Consider the following 20,781-nt stretch of genomic DNA (forward strand, 5'->3'; position numbering starts at 1 on the left):
CTTTCTCTCTCTCTCCTTCTTTCTCTCTTTTCTTCTCTCTTTGCTTCTTTCCTTTTCTTCTCTACTCTTCTTTTCCATCCCTCCCCTCCCCTCCCCTCCCCTCTTCTCTCATCTCTTTTGACAGGGTCTCACTCTGTTGTCCAGGCTGGAGTGCAGTGCCACGATAATGGCTCACTGTAGCCTCAGTCTCCCAGGCTCAATCAGTTCTCCCACCTCAGCCTCCAGAGTAGCTGGGACTACAGGTGTGCACCACCACACCCAGCTAATTTTTGTGTGTTTTGTGTAGACTTAGTTTCACCATGTTGCCCGGGCTGCTTTTGAACCCCTGGGCTCAAGCAGTCCACTGGCCTCGGCTTCCCAAAGTGCTGGGATACAGGCGTAGCCTCTGCACCCAGCCTGTATCTGTAATTTCATAAACCTTCATAACCTCTCCCATGAGCTCCACTCCCAGCCAGATGCCTGCTTGACATCTCTACTTAGATGTTTTATAGGCATGCTCTGTCTGAGCTTGTTTACACAGAACTCTTGAATTCCCACCATGTACCTAACACCTCTTGCACCCTTCTGTATCTCGATAAATGTCACAACCACCCAGAGAGTGGCTAAAATGAACAACTTAGGTGACTCTTCCTTTCCTTTCTACTCCTACTACAACACATCATCACAACATCTGACAGTCCTGCCTTCAAAATACATCCCAAGTCCATTCAGTTCTCTCCATCACTAGTTTCCAGCTTCATCCAAGCCATCATTATCTCCTAAACGATTACTGTAACTCCCCTGCTTCCACTCTTTCCTATCATATTGCATTCTCATAAAGTGGCCAGAGTGATCTTTAGAAACATAAACCCGGTAATTCAATATTCGTTCTTTGCACTAGAATAAAATTTCTCAGCTCCTTGCCTTGGCCTGACCCTGCATGACCTGATGCCCACCTGCTTCGCTGGCCTAATTTCATGCCACCTCCACTAGAGATACACTGGTGTGTTTTCACCTGGGGCCACTGCAATTATTCTCATATTCCCAAAGAGTTTTTTTGTAGTTGGTTACTTGTCATCGTCCAGGTCGCAAATATCACCTCCCGCAAGAATCCTCCCCTGAACCACCTATTTAAAGTGACTCCCTCCAGTCCCAGCTACTTGGGAGGCTGAGGCAAGAAGATTGCTTGAGGCTGGGGGGTCAAGGCTGCAATGAGCTGTGATGGCACCACAGCACTCCAGCCTGAGCAACAGAGCGAAACCCTGCCAAAAAAGAAAAGAAAAGAAAAAAAAGAAAGAAAAAGTAAATCCAAGAAGGGCTAGGAAAACCAGCTAATCTACCTTGTTAAGAATTGCACGTGAAGAATGGAATTCAGAAGTAAAGCACACATTAGTGAGGGGACATTATTCTCATTGGTTTTTCCCAATTCCTGAGTCTTTTTGGTGGGTGGTTTTGAATAGAGATGTCCAGAAGTTGTCTTGTCAAGACCTTTATCAATCCAGTCTTACAAGACTAGGAGGGAAGGAGAGAAGTTAGATGTACTTTGAGCCATGAGGACTGGTTGTGGAAGCATCAGAAGGGAGTGATCTGAAAAGTGGAGAGACCAGCTGAGGATTCTTTCTTGCAAGTTCTTGAGGAGGAGGGGCCCTTCACACACCTATCATCACTGACTGTAGCGAAGGGGACTGGGAAGAGGAAGGATGAGTGGTCTCTTGGTTCTCTGAGGTTATTCTGTGACATGAGTTCACTTTTATTCTTATAACCAAATATCATCTTTAACACATCACTAGACAAGACTTGAGATAGTGGTGTTTTAAGCAGAGAATGGTCACTTTCTCTTTAAGTTCCTAGGTTTCCCTAAAGTAGAAGACACTAAAGGAGTTTCTTTTGTCATAAATATACGTGATATAAAATTTACCATTTTAATCACATTTAAGTGTATAGTTTCCGATGCCTTACATCCATTCACATAGTTGTGTAACCATTACCACTATTCATCTGCAGGATGTTTTCAACATTCCAAACTGAAACTCTGTTCCATTACACAATAATTCCCTGTTCCTCGCTCCTTCTGGCCCCTGGTAACCACCATTCTGTTTTCTGTCTGTATGAAGTTGACTATTCCAGGTACCTCATGTAAATAGAATCATGCTATATTTGTGTTTCTGTGTCTGCCTTATTTCATACAGCATAATGTCTTCAGAGTTTGTAGCATGAATCAGAATTTTGTTCCTTTTTATTTTTTTAATTTTATTGACATAACAATTATATTTATGAGCTACATGGTGATGTTTTAATACATACAATGTATAGTGATCAAATCAGGGTAATTAGCATTTCTATCATCTCAAATATTTATCATTTGTTTGTATTGGGAACATTTGATATCCTCCTTCTAGCTATTTGAAGCTATATATTGTTGTTAGCTATAGTCATCCTACAGTGATATGGACACTAGAACCTATTCCTTCTATCTAGCTGTAATTTTGTATCCTTTAACAAATCTCTGCCTGTTCTCTCATTCCTTCTTAAAGCTGAGGAATATTCCACTGTATGTGTATACCACATTTTGTTTATTCATTCATCCGTCAATAGACACAGGTTATTTCCACCTTTAGCTATTGCAAATACAGCTGCTACGAACATGGGTGTACAAATATCTCTTCATGTCCCTGCTTTTAGTTCTTTTGGGAATATGCCTGGAAATGGAATTGCCAGATCATATGGTAATTCTGTGTTTAATCTTTTTGAGGAAAAATACTCAAGGGATTTTAAACTCACAAGCCTATTGGACAAAAAGTTCATGTATTTATTGCTTCATATATGTCATATAGTATATTAGGCATCAGAGAATGGAAATAAATGGGACAAGGCTCCTCTCAAGAAACACAGCCTTGGGATGAGGGACATAGTCAATAGATGCATAAGTAATTAGCTATTATACACTGTGTTCAATTCTGTAATAAGGTATGTATAGAGTACTATGGGAGTGCATTATAATAATAGTGATTTCTAGTGTTTCTGAAGATAAAATTTCATTGGATGTTGTCTGAGAGAGACAAATTCTGCTGGATTCTGGTTAATAGTGGATCATGCAGTATAGAAATTCTGGTGCACAAGTTTTTGTTGCACATTTGGTTTTTTAATAGCTAACTCAATCCTACATGTCTCTCTTTTGTTTTATCTTCCTCTAGTGGTTTTTAATTGCCAACAGATCCTACAAAGTCAGTGCAGCAAGCTCTTTTTTCTTCAGTGGTGTATTTGTTGGAGTTATCTCTTTTGGTCAGCTTTCAGATCGCTTCGGAAGGAAAAAAGTCTATCTCACAGGTAATCTATTAGAGTATTCGTAAACTGGATGAGAGGGTTTATTTCTCTAAGATTCTTAGGGAAATAATAAGGGGACTATTTCCTTAAGGTTCTCCAGGAATTGGGATATGGACACAGAACTGATCTTTATTTCCCTGGCAAGAGGCCAAACTGCAGCTCGAGTTGCTTCTGGCCAGGCACTTTTAAGTTACTAGCCCACCTAGTTAAAGTCAGATATTTGTGTTATAAACCTTTCATAGGTGATGGTGCTTTCTGCAAACCCCCAATTTTAGTTTATGCCATGTTACTAAGGAGAGAAGTGAGAGACTGTGACAGTGTACTAGGCCCATTTCCTTATATCTCTCTGTGTTGATTCATTTCAAATGAGCCCTACAGAACTTGGCCTAGTGCTCTTGACAAGTTGAGTATGAGCAAGGATTTTTCATTTTCCAGCATTATTGTGAATAATTGAAAACTGTCTGTGATTGACAGAAATCATGTAATAAAGTAAACCTTATGTTTTTTTTAAAAAAATAGTTTCCAAGAGAAGCTATTATAAAAAAAAAAAAAAAAACAGCTGGCCAGGCATGGTGGCTCATGCCTGTAATCCCAGTACTTTGGGAGACCGAGGCAGTTAGATCACGAGGTCAGGAGATCGAGACCATCCTGTCTAACACGGTGAAACCCCATCTCTATACAAAAAAAAAAAAATTAACCAGGCATGGTGGCGGGTGCCTGTAGTCCCAGCTACTCGGGAGGCTGAGGCAGGAGAATGGTGTGAATCCATGAGGCGGACCTTGCAGTGAGCCAAGATCGCACCACTGCACTCCAGCCTGGGCGACAGAGCGAGTCTCCATCTCAAAAAAAAAAAAAAAACAGCTCAGAAAATTTAAGTTTACAAACGTTTATTTTATAAACTAATGAATATAATTTATTACTTTGATCAAATGCTATTTTGCCTCTGGATTATTGAATATTGTTCTCTCTTTCTAGGTTTTGCTCTTGACATCTTATTTGCAATTGCAAATGGATTTTCCCCCTCATATGAGTTCTTTGCAATAACTCGCTTCCTGGTGGGCATGATGAATGGAGGGATGTCGCTGGTGGCCTTTGTCTTGCTTAATGAATGTGTGGGCACCGCCTACTGGGCACTTGCAGGTACTGCTTAAATCATGCAGCTCTGGACTGGATGAGCAGCTCCAGAAAATCTTATAGGGACCCAGTTTAATCCTAGAGTCTGGAAATGCATTTGGACTTCAGGTACTTTGTCCAACTATTAGATTTGCTTTTCTGAGTTTGTTCTGTATGACTCTGAACAAGTCATTTTATTAATATTCCTCTGCAGACACTCTCCCTGGGGGCCTGCTTCACATGTGAGCTTGCCACCCGCCTCATGGACTGCATACAGATTACCGTGGAGAGTATTGATTTCCTCAGAAGGACACTAGCAGCTTTTTACAACTTAAACTGAAAAATAGTTCAGACATAGGAAATACTAGAAACTCCTTTCTTACAGCCTTCTTATTCTAGTTTAGTAAATCTTTGTTTCACCACCCTTTTTTGTTTTTACTGCTCTCAAGTCAACATAGTACTGTTGTAGCATTTCTTTATCGATACTTAATTTCCAAAATTGAGACTGTATTCTGAATTATTTTTGACCATCCCATTATTTTCTCAAGAACTACATAGATAATAAAATAAATGATTTTAATTAAAAGGTTATTTGACTTCAAATATTGTGTCTAAGACTTTATAGATTTAGGTTTGCAATGATAACTTTTTGTTTCTTTTACTTTCATTCACTTGACAATGATTGAATGTTTCCCATGGATGTTCTTATATGGATATGGGAAACAGGTTGACCGTGTGACTGATAGAAATGTGTCTGCAGGAGGATCTGTATGAGAATGCCATTCCTTAGAACCTGATGCACAGTGCCAGCCATCTCTTATGTACCAGCTACCATGCTAGGCATTTGACATCTATCTGTAATATTCCCAGAGTTTACAAGTTAAGGATTCCTACCTTCGTTTTATGGATGAGGAAATTGAGCCTTTGAGAGGTGAGGTGACATGCCCGTTTTCAGCAGCTGATAACTGACAGGGCCAGAACCGCATCCTGGGTCTTGATGACACCCAGGTCATCTTCTGCTGTTTCCCAAAGACTCTCCTCTTGGAACTTCAGCATGTCACCTCATGTGAGTGCTGGCCTGGTCAACCTGTTATTTCTAATTGGTATTGTTTTTGAAGTTGTATGGGCTATTTTATCGAACTGGAAGACACAGGCTAAATAAAGTAGACTTGTGCTCTGTTTGCATCTCCACTAAACTGCTGTCGAGCGGAAGGATCCATAGGGTAGGACCAGTTAGAACTAGGCTGGGGAGGAAGAGACACAAGCTTCCTTCACACGCCTCTCCAGACAGGCTTCCTTCTGGTCTTACAGTGTTGCCTTAGGATTCACCTTGTCTGTAGCAACTTCTAAAGCCTTTTTGGAACTGGTCGTAACCTAGGATGAGTGAAAGAGCTTCCTCTGAGTCTTCAATTTGCATTGAGACTTTAGGGTCATTTTTCTAAATAGTATGGCCAATTTCCTGGGACTTTCTAAAAAGTTGGTAATGATGGTGATCATGCCTGCTCCCTGTATCCGGGGAAGGGATAAAGGCACTCTCTCCTTTGATTTCAGTTTTTCTGAGGTCCAAAGTTGTGCTCATGTAGAGCACCATGAATACATATTTTTCTTGTACCTCTTACATTTCTCTATTAAAGTATTTATATTTGATTTTAGTTGTTCATGAAGATGCTGTTTTATAAAAGATGTATACACTCCCATCCTGCCAGATTATCTAAGTATTTTTCCTGTCCTGTTGCGTGTGTTAGGCGAAAGGACCAACCCTGGTCTCCTGCTCTTTTGCTAGTTGCCTAAAGCCACTGAAAAGAGTCCCCTTGAAGTGTTTTGACCTCTCATTCTTATCCTTGATGCTGGGTTAAGATGAGACTATCAAAATTTCTGTAGCAAAGTGAAAAGGGAGAGAGGAAGAAAAACTGTAACAGTGAAACCAGATGGTTGCCAAATTCAATGTGAAATTCAGAGCAAGTGTGAGAGTTCCCTGAAGACCAGTACACAGCCCTGCACCCAGGGCAAAAGTAAGGCTCTGATAGCTCCTGGAACTCTTTTTGAGTAGCTTCCTTCCCTCTCTCATGAACCCGAGGTCTTCCCCAGGGTTTTGTCCTTGGTCTTTCTTTGCAAGCTGGTTTCTTTCCAGAATGATTTTATCTACACCTGTGGCTTCAAATATGCTTATGAATTGCAAGAAGTCAGAGAAAAGCATAAATGTTCAGCAATAGGGGATTTGCTGGAAATAGCCTGAATATTTGGCAATGAAAATTAGTTTGAAAAATTATGCTTATTACAAAATAATATTTGCAATGTGTAAAAAACAATATGTAAACATATACAAAAAAGCACAAGTACAAACTGCAAGCATCCATTTTTGACCTGTTTGCAGTGTAGTACTTAACAAAAAGGATTTTCAGCTAATTGACTAAAAATTATTAAGAAGTGAAAAAAAATACTGAAGCTGTGAAAAAATCCGTATTAATATATTTATTATTTGTTTTCTTATATTAATGTCTTCCTATAACAATGCTCATTGTAAAAAATAAGAAATATATGCACACTTCATCAAACTAAAGAATACATATATTCCTATTCCCCTAGAGACAACCGTGGTTAACATATTGCTGTGTATGCTTCCAGAGCTTTTCCTTTGCATGTCTGTTCCACAGCATTCATTTATTAAATGGATTCTGCCATGTGCCAAACACTGCTTTTTTTAGATAAAAAGGTGGAAAAGATAAGGATGGTTTGGGGGAGGTTCTTGCTCTCATGGAGCTTATGCTGTACTTAGGAAAGGTGGAACAAATTGATAATTTCTGGAAGTTAGAAGTACAATGAAGAAAATGAAGGAGGGTAATGGGCTAGATAGTAATTATAGGGAGTAGCTACATTAGATAGGATAGTTAGAGAAAACCTCAGTGTGGGCATTTGATCTAAGATATGAATGATTAGGAAGACCTAGGCCTGTGAAATTCTGGGAGAAGAATATTCTAGCTAGATGGAATGGCAAAGACCCAGGACTTGAAGCAGGAAGGAACTTCTTTGAAAAGGTTCTCATGACTACAGGGTAGAGAGTTAGGGAAAGAGTGAAGTAAGAGGTTAGGAGGGACCAGATGATGCAGGGCCTGTGATGGGCCAAATGAGGAATTTTTTTTTTTACTTGAAGTACAGTGGGAAGCCAGTGGGGCATATTAAATACAGGAGTGATAGGGTCTCATATACAGAAAGATTACTCTGGTAGGTACAGAAATTGAGGGATCATTTAGTAGGCTGCTATAGTTGGCCACATGAAACCAGTGGTGACTTAGACAAGACGGAAGCAGTGGAGAAGAAAGAGGATGTGTTTGAGCTGGATTTTGGTAGGAAAGTGACTTGCTAAAGGACAAGCAGCGATGGGGAGAGCAAAAGAACTCAAGGAGACTTTATGGTCTTTATTTGAAAACCAGATGGATTACTGGTACCATTTACAAAAATGAAGTCATAACTATATACTCTTTTCTAGCCTGCTGAAATTTAGCTTTTACTAGTGCAAACTGAGCAGGAATAGCAGAATTGAAATTAATTAAAAATAAGCAGGGAATAAATTTTAAAATAGGCCTAGTACGTAAAGGCATATACATGGTTATAAAGCCACCTATGATACTCCAGAAGAGATGACTTGAAATGTTTATTTTTTATTAATTTTTTTAAACCAAATAGCATAGAGCCTTATTATATTCATCTCTACGCCTTCTCCCTGTTGTCATTTACAGGCATATATGTGCAGCTTCTTGCTGGACATTAGATGTGAATATTATTGACTCCTTAAATAAAAAATTATTACTTTCTTTCCACCTAAAAGCTACATTATTTTCTGAGACCTCTGCCTATGTCATCACAGAATTTAAGGTCACCAAACTAGATAACTTTGAATCATTTCTTCTTGCCCATCATGTCCAGTTGATGCCAGATCTTACTGATTGTGAGAGAGACTCAACTCTAATGAGCTCATATATAAGGGGAAATCATTTGGTTAGGATAACTAGACCATGAAGAGCCAGGCATTGAAGATGCCTAGAACCAGAAGTCAGATGCTTCTCATTTCAGCTCCCTATCCTCTCTGAGAAGCTTCCTCTGCGTAGTCAGAGGCAGGGCCCAGCAGCTCCAAGTCTAGTATTTAAAATCTTGGGTAAGGCCTCTGATCAGCTCAGCTGATTAAAGTCACCCTGCAGTTAAAGGAACTATAATTGGCAGGCCCCATTTGAACCACAGAGATGACGTCAGGGAAGTCAGTTCTCCAACAGCAGGTGGGGCATTCTTGGAATTAGGAATGAGAACCAGGTAGAAAATATTCTGTGATAGATTCAACAGGGGGCTTTTAGATGGCCTTTTTTTTTTTTTTTTTTTTTTAGGTTAATAAATAGAAGGGCTAAATCCAGATTACATTAGGACAATATAACCAACATTTGTATAACATGCATTATTTCATCTGAAACTAATAAAAACTACCCTTTGAGGTAGGCACTATTATTTCTATTTCACCAATAAGAAAACTGAGGCTCAAGGACATTTAGTGATTTGCCCAAGGTCAGAGTAGTATGTAGCAGAACTGGCATCTGAACTTGGTCCCTCTGAAACCATCCCATCCTCTGGGCTTTCTTGTTTTTGCCTACATTGTTGTCAAGGGATACTGAGTGCTCAGGACTATTCTGAGCAACGACAGACAAGAAGTCTTATTCTTGGAAGCCAGGTGCTGTTTGATCTACAGCAGTGAACACGTAGTAGCTATTGACTGTCTTAAATTTCCAGGAAACTCGCACTGTCCTCATCCCACGACTCATTGGACCACATATTCTGAATATGCTGTCACATCAGCTTCCCTTTCTAGCTCTCCCTTTCCTCACTAGGTCAAACAGTATACAAGCCATTACTTATTTGTTATAAAGTAATAAGCTATGGATAGGAATCAAAGGAAACACATGTATTACAAGATTATTATTTTGTAACAAGATCAACAAAGTTTTGTCACTGCGGAATGCCCACAGAAATTGCCTTCCCATAGAGGGGAGATAGAAGAGAGGAATGGTATAGAATACAGGCCTCCCCCTCAGACAGGCCTGGGCACAAATCCTGGCCCTGCTGCTTACAGCTCTGTGTCCTTAAGCAGCTTCACTTAAGCACTCTGAGCTATTTTTCACTTTAGTATATGGTTGATAATGGTACCTACTTCATAGGACAATGTATGTGAAACCGTTATGCTTAATAAATAATAGCTATTACTACCACTAATAGCAATAGTGGCAGTTATGGAAAGTGGGTTAGAGGTACAGAATTTGCAAGAATATTGGTCAAGCCTGTGGGTTTAATACCCATCTCAATATTTATTTCAAAAAGTGTAAAAGGTTCTTTACAATTCCATGGTTGATATTTTTCCATCATCACGCTGACAAAAATCCATGCTTAAGGGAGCTTATTTTCTACTTGGGAAAGACAGACAGGAAACAGATAAATACAAAATGTCATGTATCCTATAGTAATACATTAAGTAGAGAAGGCAGTAGGGAGAATTGGGAGAGTGAGTTGTGATTTAAGAAACTTCGGCTGGGCAAGGTGTCTCACGCCTGTAATCCCAGCACTTTGGGAGGCTGAGGCGGGTAGATCACAAGGTCAGGAGTTAAAGGCTAGCTTGGCCAAGATGGTGAAACCCCATCTCTAATAAAAATACAAAAAGAAAAAAAAAATAGACAGGTGTGGTGGTGGGTGTCTATAAACCCAGTTACTCGGGAGGTTGAGGCAGAGAATTGCTTGAACCCGGGAGCCCGGGAGATGGAGGTTGCAGTGAGCAGAGATCTCACCACTGCACTCCAGCCTGGGTGACAGAGCGAGATTCTGTCTAAAAAACAAAAAAAAAAAAAAAAAGAAAAAGAAAGAAAGTTAAAGGACAGCCTGTGTGATAAAGATTAAGTTTTGGTATTGCAATAACCTCATGACCTAAAAACTGTATTACCCCTATGGCAAAAGTATTTCCAAGCCTTACCCACAGGTTCAGGCAAATGTCAGTACAACAGGCAATGCAGAAAGCATTTTGGACAAATTCTTAAAATGTGTATGTCCCCATATAGTTTGTATTTTTCGTCTGTCCTCCCTTTATTTCCACTAATTTTCTGACCTCTATAATACTTTCATTCACTGATGTTCAACTATAATACTTTCATTCACTGATGTTCAACTATAATACTTTCATTCATTGATGTTCAACTTAGTGTAGACTTTTCTTCTTTTCTGGTGTGCCTCTTACACTTGCCAGCATAGGGCTGACATCTCACCAGGAAGAAATTGGCTGTGTGACTTGGGGTTGGAAATGGTGCCGCAGATGGTGCTTGCTCCAGTGACAGTTCTCTTTTCCCTGAATTAGGATCGATTGGCGGCCTCTTCTTTGCAGTTGGCATTGCCCAATATGCCCTGTTAGGATACTTCATCCGCTCCTGGAGGACGCTAGCCGTTCTGGTTAACCTGCAGGGAACAGTGGTCTTTCTCTTATCTTTGTAAGTAGTTTTTCCTCTTGGCGTTTTAATTTAAAAAGCCAAAGCAATGTCTTAAGAAGATGTGGGTCAATGAGCAGCATTATTCCCTTTCAGGAGCTTGCCTGCACTGACTTTGGTGAAGAACTAAATTCTGCAAGTGCTCCAATTCTTGGCAGCTCCTGGGAAGAGAGATGCTTAATTAATTCAGAATGCAGGTATCCCTTGTTTAAAATAACCTCTCAATAGACTGCATTGTAACCTTCACCTTGTTGGCATAGGCAACCAATTGCTTTTTTAACCTAACACCTCAACCTTAAAGGTCTTCAGGCTGGATCACATTATGTACTAGGTGTGTGACTGAGGTATGATTTTGTAGAACAGTGTACTCATATTGGATATGTAGTGACAACTGTTCATCTTACAGATTAGTGTCATTTCAGGGCCTCTAAATTTTGACTCTGGAAGAGTCTTAGATACAGAAGAAATCCTTAGAGTGCAGGACCTCATAGCAGTGGCAGGATGATTCCCTGGTCAGGGAAGGACTCTGTAAATGACTGCCCAAGGTGTCATACCATGGCCCTCTAAGACACCCAGATGTTACAGGCAAGCCACCAACTTAGCCCATTTCACCAGAAGTTTGTTGTTTTTTTTTTTTTTTTTTGAGCTGAAGTTTCACCCTTGTTGCCGAGGCTGGAGTGCGATGGCGCAATCTCGGCTCACCGCAACCTCCGCCTCCTCGCAACCTCCGCCTCCCCGCAACCTCCGCCTCCTGGGTTCAAGCGAATCTCCTGCCTCCCAAGTAGCTGGGATTACAGGCATGCGCCACCATACCCGGCTGATTTTGTATTTTTAGTAGAGACGGGGTTTCTCCATGTTGGTCAGCAGACTGGTCTTGAACCCCTGACCTCAGGTGATCTGCCTGCCTCAGCCTCCCAAAGTGCTGGGATTACAGGCATGAGCCACTGCGCCCGGCAGGTTTTATGTGGTATATGAAAGGCTTTTCTTCCCTGAGATATCAGATCTCTGATGGTGATCATCAAAATCTTTAACATAAACAAAATTTTCAGCCAGTATTTCCTTCCTTCATCTATGCCATAAAGTGAAGGAGACCTGTAGTAGTGTTTTAATTCAGACAACTCTTTAATTTATTTGCTCTTTATCCGAGTTCTAAGTTGAGATTTGGTGGGGACTAAATTGAAATTTTTCATACATTTTTGAAAGCAAGAGAATGTCAAGTGCAAAAATGAGTAAAGTAGAAGTACCCTGTATTTTAAAAATAAAATTTATTAAATGTATTTTAGTTACATGAATTCGAGTGAGATAATTTTATTAGAAGAAACTAATATGATTTTATTAACATATATTGTCAATTTTTGAAAGCAATAAATGGATGCCTACTATAGTACTTTGAATTAATAAACATTTATGTAAATATTGATGAATAAATAAATTTTCTTTTAAAACGTTTAGTAAATTTCCCACTTCTCCATCTTGTCGGGCTCTCATCTCCCCTTTAACAGTAGCACCACTTCACTAGATGATCTGAGCTGTTCTTTTTTTGAATATGTAGTCTGAATTAGTTACTGCTTAGTGCTAGGTGGAGACATTTCCTCACTGGGAAGTGAGTTCTGGTCATGAAAAATAGAAAGCAGAGAGAAATGAACTCATGAGACTAAAATATTTACTTACTCCACTGAGCCTGGAACGAAAGGCTTCCCACAGCCAACCTCCAATTTATCTTTCCTAATTTATTCCCATCCCATGTTCAGGCACACTGCACTACTTGTTCCTGATGCTTTTCTGCTCCATGCTGCTACTCAGTGCTGTGCCTGCTTTTTCAACAATCTGCCCAGATCCTCTTATTTGATAAGTACGCCACTGTCCTGATTTTGCTCAAATGCCGTCCACCCCATCTTTTCCTGCTCATAGCCTCAGCTACAAGTCATTCTCTTTCTTTTCTGAATTCCACGGCATTCACCCATACCCTCTGAGTGGTCCTTGTGTTTCTGCCTCATACTGGAGTGACATTCTCTCTAAACTGAGAGCTCTCCAACAGTAGCAGGCTCTTTACGCCATGATTACATTTTCCCCAGTACCAAAGCCAGGGGTTTCCACACAGTAGATCCTTGGACATTGCTCAGATGTTGGGACAAAAACATCTGGAATCACCTTCAGATTTTTCATCAGCAACATAAGAAGCCACGTTATATACCTGATTTGTTTATCAGAAACATTTTTACCTAGCTGAAAAATTCCTTATTTTCACAATACTTCAATTTCAGTAGATTTACTTTTTTTTCCTGAAAACCAGGGTCACCTTAATTTACAAAGGTTTGCCACCTTTAATATTCAAGGAGCATTTTTGAGTAGGGCAACATCGTTAAATTAGCATTTTAGCTTTCAGAGGAGCCCACGGCACAGATGACCCTGCTGCTCTGTAGAGGACGGCATGTTCAAAGGCCTGCTCGCTCTTTTAAAAACGTGTTTTACTGTTCTGCATGTATAGTCTCTATGTGTTGGAACTCTGTTTCCAAATCTGTCCACGGCAACTAGGTGACCCTCTTTATAAGCAAGCTTATTGGCCTCGCAAAATGCAGAGAAATATAAGGTCCTAAGATTTTCATGATCAAGATAAATGCTTTGCCGGGTAGAAATAGTTTTATTAACTCAGAGCCAAATTTCTAAAGCCTTTGTGTCTCTCAAATACCATCTTTAAAATGATTTATAAAGTTTTAAAAGTAATTTTTATTGCTTATAAACAATTTTGAAAACACAGAGAGGCTAAGGGTAGGGGAAAATGACTTATATAACCCAAAGATAATGACTGTGAATATTTTGGCATATTTTCTGTTCTTTTTTATTCCTCACAATCCTCCCCAAAATAATTAACTTTTATTATCGTATATTTTCTCTCAATATTTATCATAGTAGTCCTCTTTCATTTAGGCATAATCAAGTGGTTTTACATAATAGCTCCTATGTGGCCCTATAGATAGGGCCAATAAATCTTACTCATAACCTGCACACCTAACTTCAACAGAACAATGTTACTTGATTATTTATTTGTTTGTCAGTAATAACAATCAAATGAGAATGAAGAAGTAAATGGAAGGATTTTTCAGGATGTTGTAGATGGCCTTTGTTCCTGCTTTTTTATTGTGCATGAATATTCTTTTCCCCAGTAGCAAAGCTCCTGGTAAAACTCCTGCCTTTTGGTTTCCAGCGTCCTTCCTTTCAGCACCATTACATTGCTCTGTACAAAATTGAAATGCTCAATAAATGGTTGTTGACAGACTGGCTGTCCATTAAGTTTCCAAATCCTGTAGAGTTTGTTGCTAATTCACTATCTTTATTAGAAGGCACAGTGAATTCTATAAAGCACCTTAAATAGCCAGTTTTATTCATCGAAGTTTCATTTTAGGCAGATAATGTCAAATTAGATTTAAAAAAAAACCTTGATTTGTGTCTTGTAAACAAGGCTTTCATATTCCTGCCTTGGTTTTGTCTTTGGAAAGACCTCTAAAAGTGTAGGCAAAATGGGGAAGAGGAAAAATATACGTAATATTTAAGTTTTGAAACTCTTCGAATATATCAATGGCAATATAATTGTCCAACACTTTGTAGTTATATTAGAAAATAACTGTTGTGTTGTAACTAGAAGTTGATCAGGAAATAACTTTTATTCTTTAAGGTCTTGGGGGATCAGGAAATATCCTCAGGACGTTTTAAAGCCAGTGTGTCAGGTGATTTGAGTATTTTGAAGCAGTAAACACTCAAAAGTAGCTTTGCTAAACTTGGTTTCATCTTTATGTGTAGTCTTAAGATAATCTCTACCTCCTACATGTCACTATGTTAAAAACATTTTAGTTTAAATTTTTTTTTCTGATGAGATAATAAAGATTTCCATCTTCTTTGTGAGGCTTTTTTAGAACTTAAAAAAACCCTTTGTCTCTACAGTATTATTCAAACAACACTTGGCTAGGATTTAGAGCCATATCTTTGACCTGTGCTTTATGAAGAATTTTCATTATTCAGTCCTATAGACTGAATAATGTTAATATTTAACATATTAAAATTCACATATTAAAATTTATTTAAAAATAAATACATACTGTTTGCTTTTTAAACTGCAATTGTAAAAGCATGTTCTTGGTTTTCAGCGGTAGACTACCATTTAACATTACCATGCTGTTGAAAGTAGCCCTTTCATATGTCATTGGGAGAGTCAAACTTTAAGTCTAACACGGAATCCATTTGTGGTGCAGGAATCCACGTACTGAGTAGGTGATTTGTCTCCTTCCTGTGCACGTGTGCCTATATGAATATACAGCCTTTAATGACATCTCTTTCAGATTCATTCCTGAATCACCTCGTTGGTTATACTCCCAGGGTCGACTGAGTGAGGCTGAAGAGGCTCTGTACCTCATTGCCAAGAGGAACCGCAAGCTCAAGTGCACATTCTCACTAACACACCCCGCCAACAGGAGCTGCAGGGAGACTGGAAGTTTCCTGGATCTGTTTCGTTACCGGGTCCTCTTAGGACACACTTTGATCCTGATGTTCATCTGGTAATTATACTAAGGCGTATTCTGTTGCTCTTTAACTAAGGTTGCTCAAGGTTCTCTTGATATCCTGCTCCTTCTTCAGGGTACAGAGAATTTTACCTCTTTTGTTAGCTTGAGGTTGTTTTCTTAAAAGCAAGGCCCCTGATTCTTAGTGCCTGGTTTTCTTCTTGCACAGCCCTGTCTTTCTCAAGCAGCAGATGATAGTGCCTGATGGGCAGGTCCACTGAGCTTAAGTAAGTAGACATCAGAAGCATGTCTTTGCTGTTGAGGTATTTATCATAAATATTTAAGCCTTCCTGCCCCTTCCGCTGCAAAAAAGGAAAGAAGGCAAATAAGCATGCTAGAAATAGAAGAGTTTTTAAATAGGACTTTAAAAATACTTACCTTTGGCGTTGGCATCACGCAGTTTGCTAGCACATTCTGATTGTGGTGCTTCATGCTGCATGTTCTGTGGCACTCCCACTCACTAACTCACTGAGGTGGGCTAAATATGATCCCTTGTACAGATGGGACCCCAGGAGTTTGAAGTGAGGAACCCTAAGCCACATATGTAAATCAGTGATTGAACTGATGAGCACTTTCTGAACCTGATTTTTCTGGTTGTTTAGCTTATTCCCACCTGCCTCGCAAAATCCTCTCAGCATGAGTGTAAGTTGCATTCAGTGGTTCAAGATGGTTTCATTTAAAGAATGAAGTTGTAGAAAGAGGAGAAGTGGATGGGTGCATACAATTTGTGGATTGCACATGTGTTTTGATATTGTACATCCTGCTAACGTGCAATAAGTGTTATCTGGGCAAAATCATACCTACTAGCCTAAAGGACAGTTGTGCTGTGGCTTATATGTATTTGCCACGAAGCCTGCATGGAACCCTACATGTCATGCAGGGATAAAGGAAAGTGATTTTATATGAAAGTGATCTTATGTATAAAGCTACAAAGAATAGTAGCTTTAGAATAAGAAGCTGCAAAGATGTTTTTCTATATCATATTCTCTTTTTCTACCCAAGCAGTGGCTGCCACCTGTATGGTTGGGGGCCATATTAACCAGCTGCTACTTTCCCCCACAAAACCATCACAGTGCTAGGAATATCACAGATGCATAATAAATGTTGAGGCTTGGAGGCATGGAGATTAAGAAAACCGCTGAAAGCCAAACCTGAGAACACAGCATAGGAGCTGCTGATTTGAGGTTCTACTATTCAAAAACAAATACAAAGTATGTTCAGGTACTTAGGGCTCCATAAAACTTTACGTTTGCGTATCACATAGACAGTCAATCTCTGCCTTGGAGGAACCACTTACTTGTTGCAGATTATTCACTATTTTTATCTTTTTCCCCATGTATATTAACTTCTGGGTTCTGGCCTTCAATGGATAAACAAACAAACCCTAGACTTAGGGCTGGGGAGACTGTCCCTGTTCATTTTATTTCTTACACAGCCAAATAAACTTCTTCCCTGAGGCTGAGAATGTTAAAACATGTGATAATAGAGACAGTCACTCCACATATTGCCATTCTTTTTGAAGATGCTATAAAATTCTAAAATCTTCTCTGTGGATCTGTCATTCAAGAAAGCCTTAACTGGGGATTCAAGTTATACCTCTGTGTTAAACATCTGTTTCTTTGGTTATTTTCCACAATAGTGCCTTTTTAAGTAGTTCTTTGATGCTCTAAATATACTGTTAAATATTACACAAGCATTTTAAATTTTGTTTGGGGGACATAAAGAGGATTGAAATGATTTTAATAGTTGTAATTATGGATCCCAATGACCAACTCTGTGATGAAGGCAACTTGCAGAGCAGAGGCCCAGCCCTGGGGACAATGGGCCTTCCATGCTTCATGCTCTCCCCATTCTCTCTCATCACCAGCTGGGAACTAAATTCCACTATTGTCCTGAACTGGCTTGTCTATTCTTGCCTTGACTTGATACTGTCACAGCTTGATTTAAATAGGGGTGTGTGTGTGTGTGTGTGTGTGTGTGTGTGTGTGTGTGTCTGGAATTTCTATTGTAAACGCAGAACAGACACACAGAAAACTAACTGGGAAACAGCATTATGTAAGAGGAAAGTCTCTTCTGCAGGTATAAAGGATTTTAAAAACATTTTAGAAAACTACATGGATTTAAATTTATTTTGCCCTCTGCTTTCATGCAAGATACCTGGAAGACAGTGAGAATAGACAATGCAGTGTCACCTTGCATCCTTACATGTGATGTCCTGGCTACAATCCTGCCTGTTGCCCTTGGTATATGAATAACACTTTATCTCAGCAAGAAGTCATGCATAATACTTCTGGCTCATTTGCTAGGGAGGGCTGGACTACTAACCACTCCAGCTTGAGGGTCCCACTTCCTTACATCTCTCTCTCCTTACGTTACCACAGTCTGGAGTACTTGGCCCACTTCTGAGATTAAGCAGAGATGGAAATAAAACTCACTTTCCTGATTGATCTCATTATAGCCACAGCTCATTAGACTTTCTCTAAGGAAAGCTAAAGGGAAGCAAATGAGAACGTCCCCTTAATAAACACTGATCAAACTGCATTGCAAAAGCATAAAAACTGATGAACTTAACAAAGCTTTGGTATTTTACTGCTTGTATAGAAATTTGTGGTTTACCAAACATATTCATATTCTTGTAAAGCCCAGTTTCAGGGTTTTGTTTTTGTTCATTCTATTCTATTTTGTTTTGTTTTATTTTAATAATGCAGTTTCCTAGGCATAGAAGTTCCTACTACCACCATTATTGTGTTTGAGGAAGCCCTGATTTGGATCTTTAGGTTGGCACTTGGCTTCCTCAGCTCTTTAGTTCCTGGATTGTAGGAGAGAGGCTTGGTGCCCTGCACAATGCCTGCCACCCAAGAGGAGCTCCCTGTTTGTTTCAGGAATGGTGTACATAAATAAATTAATGGCTTTTTAAGTGACCCTTCCTCAGCTGTACCTCCTAGAAGATCCTGCCTTTGCTGTGACCTTTAATTTTTCTTTCCTGTTCTGGGAGTCTGGGTCATATGCACCTACTGAGTGCAGGATGGGGTTAAAACCTGCAATGGGAAGTGTCTGGATCATTGGGGATTGGAGTGCTAGTCATTTCGGGCCTTCAGGTGACCCACTGAAGATCCAGTCACTTCTCAGCTCGTGTTCTTAAGACCGTCTTCTGTTGGCTTTCTCAATGGGAGTTCTTTTCTGGAATCATTTCAATAATATTACAACAGTCTATAACAAGTGTTCCATAAATTGTTGCCTTAAATAAAGAATAGGGTCATTATGTTCTATTAATTGCAAAAATGCTTGCTGAAAGCACATGCAATGTCTTTCCTCTTTAAGGGGCTGGCCATCCATTTGATTTATATAACATGTAGACATAGCTCAAATTATTTCCAAGCCCCCATAATTTTTTGTTTTTAACTAGTGTTGAAATTTAGATTAAAATAGAAAAATTAGTAGGAGAGACAAGCTTATTGCTTGCAGCAGATCAAGCCACCATATTGAACCACTATTTGAATCTTCTCTGGCAAATTCTTATGTACTTTTCTATTGTCCTTCTTGTCTTTTACCTCCTGGTCCTTTGACTCCCAATTGCAGGTTTGTGTGCAGCTTGGTGTATTATGGCCTAACTCTGAGTGCGGGTGATCTAGGCGGAAGTATTTATGCCAACCTGGCCCTGTCTGGCCTCATAGAGATTCCATCTTACCCTCTCTGTATCTACTTGATTAACCAAAAATGGTGAGTAAGTGTGGATGAATATGAAGTACACCACAGAGAATGCACACACACACATATGCCCTCTGATTTACATGCATATCTACATGGTGTTGTCTTTGTATGCAGTATCAGCTGATTGCTCTGTGGTGATTAGTTTCTTTCCATCTAAAAACAGTTAGAATTCATTTCTTAGTGCAGGATTTCTTGAGTTTCATGCTTACGAGTTTTTATATAGGTTTCAATTCAATATTGAATATCAAAATCCAAGATAGTATTGAATATTACCATCAGAGGGTTTGTAAGTAGTCTGTATGTAATTTGTTAGTCGCCAGAGATGAGATTATTAGCTCTATGTAGATGAAACTATAAACCCAATTAACAATAAATATTTAGAAGTTCTTACAAGAAGACAAATAATTGAAGGAACTAGAAAGACTTTTCTTATCTTCTATGGCCCACCTTACTTTGTTGAGGAGGCAGAAGATATACTGTTTTACTCATTGTCAATGGGCACAGTTTTGAGATAGATTTTAAACATTATTTTATAGAGCCCCCTTTCCTCAATTTTTGAGATTGCTTCTGTTACTTAGCCCCTGACCAGGCCACCTAAAAATCCCATTCTGCATGAGCTGGGAATCAGTTGAATTATGCCATTTTCTTTTTCTCCAGAAATCATCATTCCAACCAAACTCAGAATTCCTTTGGCATTGTGCTTAATGCTATTGTCATAATGTTTTAGCCGAGAGTGTTTTGAAGGGCAGGTTTGGATTCTGTTAAATTGAAGGCTTGTCTCCCAGGCAGTGTTCCCAGTTGCCTCTGCTGATCCCTGTGGTAGAGGCTACAGCTTCCTCTCGTCATGATATAAGAGCTGGATCATGTATTATATTCAGAAGTCTTTCCCAGTACCCCCAGTTGTGCCAGATGCCTCTCCTTTGTGCTGCTCTAGCACCCTGTGCATACCTCTGGGGCCATTTAAAAGTGTTACAAGGAAGCCGTCCATGGGGGTATTTTATGTGTCTTTGCATCCCTGGTACTTGCCTAGCATGGTGTGTGTTACTTGAAAGGCCTTCCATATTGACTGTTAAATTAAGCAAAATGACCTGGAAAAGAAGACTTAAGACCTTCTTAGCACCACCCAGAGTTAGGATTGAAATCTGAAGCAGAGGGAAGGAAGGCTACCTTTGTGATCTGGCAGACCTGAATTCAGATCTAGTCTTTGCCATGTGTTCATTGTATGACTTTGACAAGTTTCTTCACTAAGCCTCCCTTCGTACTTATTCTCAAACCAGGGATTGAAAATTCACTGGCAAAATTATCAAAATTATTGAGGTTCCTAGTAAAAGTGCCTGGCATGTTGTAAGCCCCTAGAAAAGGGAGACTTATTAATGTTAATAGATTTCTTCCAAGACTAGGGCTTTTATTTCAAAATCGCTTCTCTCAATAAGTATGAAATAACATTTCACTTATTTGTAACCCACTAACAAATTTTTTTTCCTGTGTGTATTTTTAAGAGAGATTGACTTAAAAAAAATGCCAAAACTTTAAACTGCATAAAACCAGAAAAGGTAACCAGAAAATAAAGGAAGTTGTAAGACTATTCTCCTTGT

General features: G+C 39.4%; 1 protein-coding gene across 1 annotated transcript in view; it reads left to right on the forward strand.

The window, feature by feature from the left end:
- SLC22A15 (solute carrier family 22, member 15) overlaps nt 1-20,781 on the forward strand; it is a 71,713-nt gene that overhangs the window by 24,026 nt on the left and 26,906 nt on the right. The window contains exons 2-6 of the mRNA XM_012000862.1: nt 3,174-3,306; nt 4,279-4,443; nt 10,796-10,925; nt 15,257-15,472; nt 19,055-19,195. Of these exons, the coding sequence (XP_011856252.1) occupies nt 3,174-3,306; nt 4,279-4,443; nt 10,796-10,925; nt 15,257-15,472; nt 19,055-19,195 (785 nt within the window). The remainder of the gene's footprint in view (nt 1-3,173; nt 3,307-4,278; nt 4,444-10,795; nt 10,926-15,256; nt 15,473-19,054; nt 19,196-20,781) is intronic.

This window comes from Mandrillus leucophaeus, unplaced genomic scaffold, assembly GCF_000951045.1.
Source record: "Mandrillus leucophaeus isolate KB7577 unplaced genomic scaffold, Mleu.le_1.0 Scaffold64, whole genome shotgun sequence".
Taxonomy (NCBI): Eukaryota; Metazoa; Chordata; class Mammalia; order Primates; family Cercopithecidae; genus Mandrillus; species Mandrillus leucophaeus.